The sequence below is a fragment of the Monopterus albus genome, unplaced genomic scaffold, assembly GCF_001952655.1.
Source record: "Monopterus albus unplaced genomic scaffold, M_albus_1.0 scaffold134.1, whole genome shotgun sequence".
Taxonomy (NCBI): Eukaryota; Metazoa; Chordata; class Actinopteri; order Synbranchiformes; family Synbranchidae; genus Monopterus; species Monopterus albus.
Window position 1 is genome coordinate 594,097 of NW_018128014.1, and position 10,480 is coordinate 604,576.

Below are 10,480 nucleotides of genomic sequence, written 5' to 3' on the forward strand. Positions count from 1 at the left end.
CTCTGTTTCACTGCCTTCCTTTTCAGAGGGGCAATGGTATAAGTGTATTACGCAGGAAGGCTGCAGTACTATCAACAAGATTATCGATTTGTGTTGGAGTAAAGTTAAGGTGGCCTCCTTCCACTGTGTTGGCAAACGGCACTGAAGTAGATAAAGATGGAATTATTTCCTTAAACTTGGTAACAGCATTGCCAGATAGACATCTGCTGTAGTGGAATTGTTTCCCACATAGAGTATAATCCATTAATGGAAATTCAAAAGTTATTAGAAAATGGTCAGACAGAAGAGGGTTATGGGGAAAAACTATTAAGTGTTCAGTTTCGATGCCATATGTCAGAACAAGATCAAGAGTGTGATTAAAACAGTGAGTGGGTTTATTTAGTTTGAGAGAAGCCAACTGAGTCTAATAATGAACAGAATGCATTGTTGAGGCTGTCATTGTCGGCATCTACATGAATATTAAAGTCGCCTACTATGATTATTTTATCTGTACTAAGCACTAAATCAGACAGAAAGTCTGAGAATTCACTTAAAAACTCTGAATAAGTAGCAGGTGGACGGTATACAATAACAAACAGAACAGGCTTTTGAGTTTTCCAGTTTGGGTGTGAGAGACTCAGGGTGAGATTTTCAAATGAGTTATAACTATGTTTAGGTCTAGGGTTGGTTAATAGGCTTGAGTCAAAGATTGCTGCCACACCACCATCTCGGCCTGTGTTTTGAGGGATGTGACAGTTACTGTGACTAGGTGGAGTGGATTCATTTAGGCTGACATATTCTTCCTGCTGTAACCATGTTTCAGTAAGACACAATAAGTCAATGTGATGTTCACTTATCAAATCATTCACTAACAGAGATTTAGATGAGAGAGATCTGATATTTAATAGTCCACATTTGATTGTCTTATTACTTTCTACTATAAGAGGAGTCATCTTAATTTTAATTAGGTTCTTATGAATAACTCTTCTGGAGTTGATTCTTGATTTATATAATTTAGGTGGGCGGGGGGCAGACACAGTCTCTATGGGGTACTGGGAGCGTTGGGTGGGTAGCAGCTGCAAAGAGACAGCAGAGAGGCGTGTAAGACTGTGACCCTGCATCCTGGATAACATGAGACTTGTCTCGGAATGATGTTATAGTCCTTTACATCTTCTACCTGCCACTTGTCACATATAATACATTTTTGTTTACAATAATTTCGTTTGCTATTTTAGGTTTTTTTTTAATGTAGTTAGCTTTTTTTCATTCAGATTTGTTCAGTTTAGTTAGTCAGCAATGGGGTGTAAAGAGTAAATGTCAATAATCTACAGTAGGAAGGGTCACAGGTAACCAGTGTAGTTTTCCCCACACTGTGCTCACATTGTCTAGATCTTGTTAAGAGGCACTGTACTTTGTAAAAGCTGGATTTCTAGAGCAACTTTGGGCAAATTAGGAGTTCTGGTAATAATGAGACAAAGGATGATTAAGCAATTCTAAATCACAGAATGAAAAAAGATCTAATTTTTGAAATGCTCTTGATTTGACAGATACCATAGCTGACTTTGTAATACCACTGCAATGTTTCAAATGCAAGTCAAGATCAGAAACCACATCTAGATTTATAGTCTTCTGAGCACAGTGCAAACCAAGCAGGCTACAGAGCCTGCCTGATGCTGTACCTGTGTGCCTTAGGACCAAACACCATTACTTTTGTTTAATCAGCATTTAACATTGAGAAGTTACAAGATGTCCAAGATCTGATGTATGCAAGATACTGTAGGTTGTGAGCATAAATTTTAATCTTAATAGTGAAAACAAATATTGGTTAGATAGCATGTACAGTAGATTAAAAACAATAAGGAACCAGGAATAGTACCATGAGTAATCCCTCAGTTAATCTTTGCATTGTTAGATGCAGCCATCCCACTTTGATAGTTTATCATTTTCTGTCCAGGTAATCTTTCAGTGGATTAACAGTGTGGATTCATGTGTGTTTCTATCACAAGTTCCAGTCTACTGACGACACTGTATTTTTACATTATTTGTTGCATAAAAGTTGGATTTCTTGTGTCCTTCCAAGAAGAATAACAGCATGAAATGTTTAATCAAATACTGACTATATTAACCATGAAAACAAAGGTCCCCTGACCTTAATGAATTAGTCCTATAAATTGAAGCCCATACCACATTTTCATAACATTAGTATTTATTTAACTATAAACAATGTGCCTAAAATTAAATATACCATAACCATAGCATTATAAAGTAGATTTATTTTTCCAGCTGTGATTTGTAACAGTTTTGGAAGGCACCATCAACTGATGCTGTCCTGCTGATAGGGCATCAGAGACCACTGTTACTGTATGTGTTATTCTAGAGGATGTGGACCACTAATGTATTTTGTTGCTTAGTTTGAATGCCTTTATCATGTCCAGTAAGACTAGTGATGTCATGTATGGCAGTGTGGAGCATTGGGTGTTACACAGATAGTGCTGGAATAGGAGTTTAGACAGATGGCTTCCAAAATCCAATTCAAGCTGGCCTGCATTGCTGCAGCCTTGGTGGACATCTATAATGGATTTAATGAATGATGCGCATATAGATACTGTATATATGATGATACATGCAATGATTATTGAAGAGGCTTTTGGCATTTTAGTGGCCACACTCTATTAACAAATGGAAGATTGAGGATGTGTGTGTACAGTACTTACCCCATCTCCTGCTCTTTTTCCTGTTCACCCACCCATCTCCCTTTATCCTTCCTGCACTGTCTCTTTCTCTCCAAGGTCATTGAGGAGATAGTTGAGATGATGGAGAACTCCCCTGATCCAGGTGAAACTGAGGAGGAGGATGAAGAGGAGAGCAGCCACTGCTCCCAGACCAGTCCCTCCCTTCTGGAGGAGATCAGGCAGCTGTTACAGGCTTCTAACAACAACTGCTCTTATGAAGGTGAAACAGGAAATAATCACTGTTACTGTTTCTTTATTAATGCAACTTTCCCACTGGTAGTTGGGCTAGAACTGTTAAGAAATTTTTTTTCACTCCTTTGGATTTTCTCAACTGGTCTGGGATCTAAACAAGCAACATTCTTTTAAAACAGTGTTACTTGTATACTTGATTATGTAAAAGTGAATCTTTCCTGGCCAAAGAAACAATTCAGTTTGTCAGGATGATCAGCCAATGGAGTACTAAACATCAGTGAAACCCTCCACAAATGAGACCTTTAAATCAAGCTTAACATCCTTATTAACATGAAAGCCAGTTATGACAAGTGCAATAAACTGCAATAGCCATCTTATGCTAAAAGTTGCTTACTTTCACATTCATTCTGTAGTATTTTATTTTTGTGGAGAGTTATTTGTCAGTCGTGTTTGGCCGGCCACATGTCACCAGGACGCCCTCCACACTTCATTTCCACACAGAAGGATTAATCATCTCTTTCCAGCATGTCCATAGGTCACAGTTGAAAAGGACACAGTGATACAGTGTTCTCTGTCAATAGGTGCCCCATTGGTGAAGACACTGGAGATTCATGTGGTTCCTCCATCTAGGCATTCTATCTATCTATCTATATATATTTTAAAAAATTCCCCACTCGCCCCCCCACTTTGGAGCAGTCTTATTCCTTCCTTCAAACTTAGGTCCTCTACCAGAGGCCTGGGAGCATGAGGGTCCTGTGCAGTATCTTGGCTGTTCCTAGGACTGCACTCTTCTGGACAGAGATCTGTTGGAGCCACTCTCCCAGTTTGGGGGTCACAGCCCCCAATGTTCCTATTACCATGGAGACCACTTGTGTCTTCACCTTCCACATCTTTTCTAGCTCTTCTTTCAGCCCTTGGTATTTCTCAAGCTTCTCATGTTCCTTCTTCCTGATGTTGCTATCGCTTGGGATTGCTACATCTATCACTACGGCCTTCTTCCTCTGTTTGTCCACCACTACTATGTCCAGTTGGTTGGCCATTACCAGTTTGTCAGTTTGTATCTTGAAGTCCCACAGGATCTTAGCTTGGTCATTCTCAACCACCTTTGGAGGTGTATCCCATTTTGACTTTGGGACTGTCTGGTATGGTAGACCCCTGACCTCTATTGATCTTGTACTTAGAGCTTGTTCTTGTGCTGCCAGGATTAGTGCCTCTGTGCTGTCTTTCAGTCCAGCTTTGTCCAGCCACTATCTGATGGAGTGGTACATACTGTGCAAGGGTTTGTCCTTCCATGAGGGTTCCTGCTCTTCCTTCCCTTGTTCCTCTGGTTTCTGCTGCCTGAGGTGTTCACTAAGCATGTCATCGGGGCCATCTTCCTGATGTATTCATGAATCTTTGTTGTTTCAAACAGTTCACAGTGGACCAATGAAATTGTTTGAATTAAATCAAATGCACTCACACTAAATTAATCAGATCAGTCATTTTGCTCTTCATGCACACACGCTCATCATGGAAAACGCACGAAGAAATGCATATGATGCAGCTTTCAAGTTAAAGGTGATCGATCTGGCTGTTGAAGAAGGAAATAGAGCTGTTGCATGTAAGCTTGGCATCAATGGATGGTGAGACGTTGGAGAAGGCAGCATGAAGAACTGACTCAATCCAAAAAGGCATTTTTAAAATTATAATAAAAATAAGAAGAACAAAAAGAAGAGGGCTAAAATTTTCACTCAGGGATTCACTCAAGGTTTGTTCAGTAAGAACACAACTGGCATGAGCATGCAGCCAAAGTTCTCAACATTATATGATCATCTTCAGTGGTTCTCAAGAAAAAATGACTCTTTTTAAAATAAGGGGTCACAAACAACAAAGAGGCCAGCTGTTTTGGATAACATCTTTTTTAAACTTATTTTTCTTGTAAATTAGTGATATTGCCATAGTGTCCCATATTCAAAATATTGTTGCAATAAAGTAACACTTAAGTCTGACTGATTCTCATGTGTGTTGTTATGTTCATGCTAAACTACGGTACTGTAAATGTAAGCTCTACCAAATGTGTTCATATTCACAGAGTTTGTATATGTTTTTAGCATTTTGACCCTGTGGGTAAGGAAAATATGTGCACAAAACAACACCCAACCCCCTTTATTTGTTGTGCAGGCCTCAGCCTGATGCACAGCTCAGCATTGGTCAACCTGCTGGAGCGAGTGGAGGCTGCCATCCGTGAGTACTCAGAGGAGCTGGTCAGCCAGCTGGCTCGGCGTGATGAGCTGAAGTTTGAGAAAGAGGTGAAGAACACATTCATCACTGCCCTGATGGAGGTGCAGAACAGGCAGAAGGAGCAACGAGACAGCAGCAAACGCCGGCGCCGGGACAAGGCCCTGAGCCTGCAGGGGGGAGGGATGCCTTCTGTGAATGGAGGGAATACAGGCTCCACGGGACGCATGGAGAAGACAGGGGGCATGCCTATCAAGGTGAGAGCCAGTAGGGGCTTTGAATACTTATACACCTTTTACTAACTTATATCAGGTGTGTATGTATGTGTGCATGTGCCACACCTTTGGCCCTGTCACACAGGGGTTTCACAAACTTCTTCTTACCACTGTCACTGCATCAGTTATGTCATAATGTATATGTTTTCACTTCCATTAGGTTTGCTCATGATGCAGCTTCTGTGTCTTAATCCTTCTACTGTAAATTAGAGAAAAGTGAAACCACAGTGCTCTACAGCTCCCTCTGCTCTCCCTCTGACTGTTAGCTTAATGGATCTCAGGTCCATTAGCCACAAAAGTATCTTCCAGGAAAGCTCCTGAAGTGGAGCTGGCCCGTTGTCTTCAGACAGTAACAGCCCAGTCCAGTCTACTCCTGTCCAGTAACAGAAAATGACCTAATGGATTTTCTCTCCATGTAAATTATCTGGTGACCCCTATGTACCTGAGGATGCATTACTGTTATAATATCAATCTGCAAATAGCTTAATGATGCAGATGCAATATAAACAATAAAAATAAATACTCCACAATGACTGAATCAACAACATGGTTTGTGTGAGGTGCTGGTAGGTCTGTATTGTACTTGACCAGATTTCAGACAGTCTATCAGTTTGATTAAGGAACTAATTTATGATCTGTACGCTATAATAATGTGTGTGTGTGTGTGTGTGTATGTGGTGACCTGCAGCGTTTCAGTATGGAGGGACTGTCCAACATCCTGCAGACAAGCATCAGACAGACATTTGGAAGTACAGGGAATGACAAACAGGTAAGGTCAAAATAGTGCACTGACAAAATGAATTTGATTTAATTTTGACACATTTGAAGAAGCAGTCTGCATTGTTAAGTGAACTTTTAACCTATTGATATCAGCTAGTAATGAAGAATGTTTTCATACGCTGTATTCACAGCAAGATGCATAGCTTGGCAAATGTATTCTCACTACATGTGCACAAATTATTCAGACTTACACAGTTAATAATACTGTACAGAGCTACAATAAGATATAGACATCAAAAATAGTGTTGCAGAGGTACAGTGTAGTTACATGTGCTTAAAGATGTATTAACAACTATGACAGTTATGAGTTACTCGAGGTAAATAAATGCCTAATTCAGTGATAATTATAGTGAGATTATTAGCCACAGTGCGTTAGAGCCGTGGCACAACTTATTGGCATGAGAAGGGGCCTGCAGCAGCTGTGCTGTGTTCATCCCTGTCTCCACCCATTAAAGGAAATAGTTTATTCATTAGGTTTAGATCAATGCAGGGGATAGTATTCGTCTAACTGTGCCGGTATTTCCTTCTAGCACTGAGTGTGTTGAATGATTTTTAGCTGGCAGCGTTATTTGTTAACGGGGCAAGGTGAACCCATATTTAAAGCTTATGTTCTCTGTACATTACATTGACTGTATATTCACATTTTTTATGGTATATGTCCTAAAACTATTTGTTTATGAATTTATTTTTATTTCATGTTTTAACAGTAATAAAATGTCTGTTTAATTGGATAATGTTGATAATGTGCCAGGGTGGTTGGTTTGACAGCCTATGCAGCATGTTATTCACCAAGTAACCACAAAGGGTGCTAATATGTCATCTCTAAGAGCAGGGCAACATGGGATTTGTAGTCAGTTTGCCCTGCTGCCATTCTATACTCTATCAGCCATTTTGTGTCAAGGTAACACAATCCAATATATCCTTCCTGAAACCAATAGCTCTGCAGTTGTTCTCATCCATTCTGTGTCACCATGCAAGTGCATGCATCTGTTTTTAGAGTTTTATAAACTACATTCTGTGTCACTTTTTTACCCTCCAGGTGTATCATGGAACTGTTTCACTGTTTTGCAGAAATGAGTCTTCAGGACAGGCACGGAGCATCTAAGGCTTTAGGAAGTAGCAATAGAGGGGTGTAAACATTAACATTAGATCGCTACATGTGTGTGTAGTAACAAATCAGAACCACTGTATCTGATGCAATATACAGCATATTATTCATAGATCTACCATGGATGTAAAGTCGTATCATACTATGAGCTAACGCACAGGCAGAGTAACCCAGAATGAGAGTAATTAACGTGTTTGCTAAGTTTAAAATAATTATTTATTTTACAATATTAATTTTATATTTATTTAAATACTACTTTTCTGAAAAGAGAATTAATTAATATGGTGTTTACACTAATCACTATTTATAGAGAAAACCCTAAACTAACCATGTGGTGGACCCCGCCTCTGGGGTTGGCTCCAGCCCCCCGTGACCCTATTCAGGAAGAAGGGGTGTAGATAATGGATGGGTGGAAGTTTTGGAGTGAGAGCAAGTTCTAATACTGTGTTTTTGAATGTACCCTTGTATTTACATTTGGTCATAGAGTGTTCTTACTCAACGATAAGGAAAATGGTTTGCAATATACAGGCATTCCAGTGAAGTTAGCTGAGAATATCAGTATGAGTGTACACTACTTATGATGTTACAGCTCAGCTTAAGAGTAATTATTGATGTTACGTCTTGTTTGTTTAATCCCTACTGGAATTTGTGATTCCTTGACTGCTGTCTCCTGCATGCATATTTAAAGGACAGACAGGAGGGTGTTATCAGTCATGAATCATTTTTGAAGAAAAGCAATTAAGTGCACTTCCCAGAATGCCAAATGTTTGCTCTAAGTCTTTCAGTTCAGGGCTGTCTACACCAATGGTAACCTGCTTTTGAATCATTAATCACCATATAAAAACACCAGATCATTACATGTTAACTAGGCTGCTAAATATCCATGTTTTTAAAGATTTGGAACTTTGACTCTGCTTTCAGCATCTCAACACGGTTATTCCATATGAGCAGAAAGGCACTCCTCCATCTGTTGATGACCTGCAGCTGTTCACAAAAAGTAAGAGTCTAGTCCAGAAGATTTTTATCATATAATTACTGCTGACTAAAAGAAAAAGTAGCCAGACACATTTGGTGTTTCTTCCACCTAGTTCTTTATGCCATGAAGGAAGACAGTGAGAAGGTGCCTACACTGCTAACAGACTACATATTGAAAGGTAATCACAAGATTTTTACAAAGTCTCTGATGATGAAAAAGTCACTGGTTCAACAAACAAATCAGTTGAAGTTGTTTTTGTTAACTGAACACAGTGCCAGTCCTGTGTTAACTTGTCTAGCTTACTACACAACACGGGGGAGATGGCAATTAAACAACTCAAATTGGAATACTGTCTTTTAAAATCAGTAATTGCAAAAATGAACTCATTTGGCTACAAAAATCATTGCACACTATTAATGTAACTTTGTATTGTCTTATCACATAGAGACGTAACATTATTCTCCACCATTCCATCTTTCTAGTGCTGTGTCCTACCTAAAGCACCGGTAGACCAGGGACCACCATCTGATGGCAAATTCTTCCCCTGAGGGCCCTCCCTGCCCTCCTCACCTCTGGCCCAAGCTGCATGACCTCTCCTCTTTTACCATTATCAGCCATGGCACCATCACTATTATTGTATTCACCTCGACTATGACTACTGCCTTTTGCTGAGCTCACCTTCTCTCTTTCTGCACATTAAGCTCAAGCCAGACCCCAAAATGGCCGCTATCTGAAGTCGGATAACTAATCCCATTTCAAAGGATTTCACATACTGTTACTAATCACACCACCACTTTGGTACTCGGATACTATGTTATCACTGCTTTCTTTTCTTAAATTTTGTTACTTTTTTTGTGTTTAACAGAAGTTTGTCTTGGCAAATTTTGACTCTTAATCATAAACTGACCTGTTAACTGTTGTTTTATTCATTGATTCATAAGGACTAACTACAGTGTAAGATAAATGAAATGCCATACTGCATCCAAAAGTGATCATACCCCTACTGTTTCAAATTAAATAACTGATTTATTTGAATACAAAAGCCATGCACATTTTTCTGCTGACTTAGTACTGTAGCTCCACATTAATGAAAAGAAACATGACTATTTCAGGTGCAGTGCATTTTTTCTCTTTCTTTTACTTTTCATTTCACTATTTTAAAATCCAGTGCTCTTCTGACCTTTTGTCATTTCTTTTCATTTTGAACAAAATATTTGATAGAAACTCTGTTGCTGATTTTCTGTTATTTACTGCCATCAGAGCAACAGGCTCATGTGCAGTCCACCCCGTTCAGTCACATGGAGGTGTATCACTGAGTTTTAGTTGGATACGTATGTCATCCCCTGATGAGATGAGCTCATTTCAGTAAAGGTGTGCATATTTGCATATTAGCATATTTATGACTTCCTTCGCACCATGTAGGTGAATGTTACATCACTAATTGCAAATTCTAATAAACATTCATGTGCTTCATGTGTGTGCATGTGCTTCTTTCTGCCATTACCTCTAAGGTTGAGCAGATAAAATGATCACTGCTGATTAGTATAGGAATTATGTAAAATGTATTTCACTCTATTCTTTGGAATATTTAGGTCTTGTGATGATGTATCAGTAAAAAAAATGGATTGAACCCACAAGATTTTTATTGCCTCAGGCTGACAATGTACTATATGGGTATAAAAAAACAAGAGAAATCTGACTTTTGTAATAGTTTAGTGTTTTTTTCCCAAATATTTGAAAAATCTCCTCAGATGTGTGTTATGACATACGAGGTGGCGTGGTTTAGAAGGGAAGTAGAGGGCACTGTCTTCTAACCAGAGGGTTGGCAGTTCAGTTCCTGGCTTCTCCACTTCACGTGTTCTTGTTGACACTGAAGCTCACATTGCTGCCTGTGATATTACCAGTGTGTGAATGGGAAATAGTGCAAAGCACTTTGAGTGTGCATCAATGAGTAGTGAGGTGCTATGACTGCAAGACATATAGAAATATTTAGTTGTGTCTGATATGTTTTTGCCACATAAAACCTAAAACTAAAACCTATGAATGTGCAAATACAACTGGTTTCAAACACCTGTACACAAAATGCTTCCTACTTCACTGTAAAGTCCATTACTAGTGTTCCTGACCTGAAGGCTTCAAGTGTCCAAATCCTGCTTTTAGAAGATACTGTACATGTGTATTGAACCACATTTCGCTCCAAACTATGTGTGGCGTCCCTACA

At 39.2% G+C, this 10,480-nt stretch overlaps 1 protein-coding gene across 2 annotated transcripts in view; it reads left to right on the plus strand.

The window, feature by feature from the left end:
• Window positions 1-9,732, plus strand: part of fez1 (fasciculation and elongation protein zeta 1 (zygin I)) — a 25,028-nt gene extending 15,296 nt beyond the window's left edge. For both annotated transcript variants that reach the window (XM_020613451.1, XM_020613452.1), the window contains 6 exons: window positions 2,769-2,931; window positions 5,064-5,377; window positions 6,084-6,164; window positions 8,205-8,280; window positions 8,372-8,437; window positions 8,742-9,732. In XM_020613451.1, the coding sequence (XP_020469107.1) occupies window positions 2,769-2,931; window positions 5,064-5,377; window positions 6,084-6,164; window positions 8,205-8,280; window positions 8,372-8,437; window positions 8,742-8,758 (717 nt within the window). In that variant the 3' untranslated portion in view covers window positions 8,759-9,732. The remainder of the gene's footprint in view (window positions 1-2,768; window positions 2,932-5,063; window positions 5,378-6,083; window positions 6,165-8,204; window positions 8,281-8,371; window positions 8,438-8,741) is intronic.
• The last annotated feature ends 748 nt before the right edge of the window (window positions 9,733-10,480 follow it).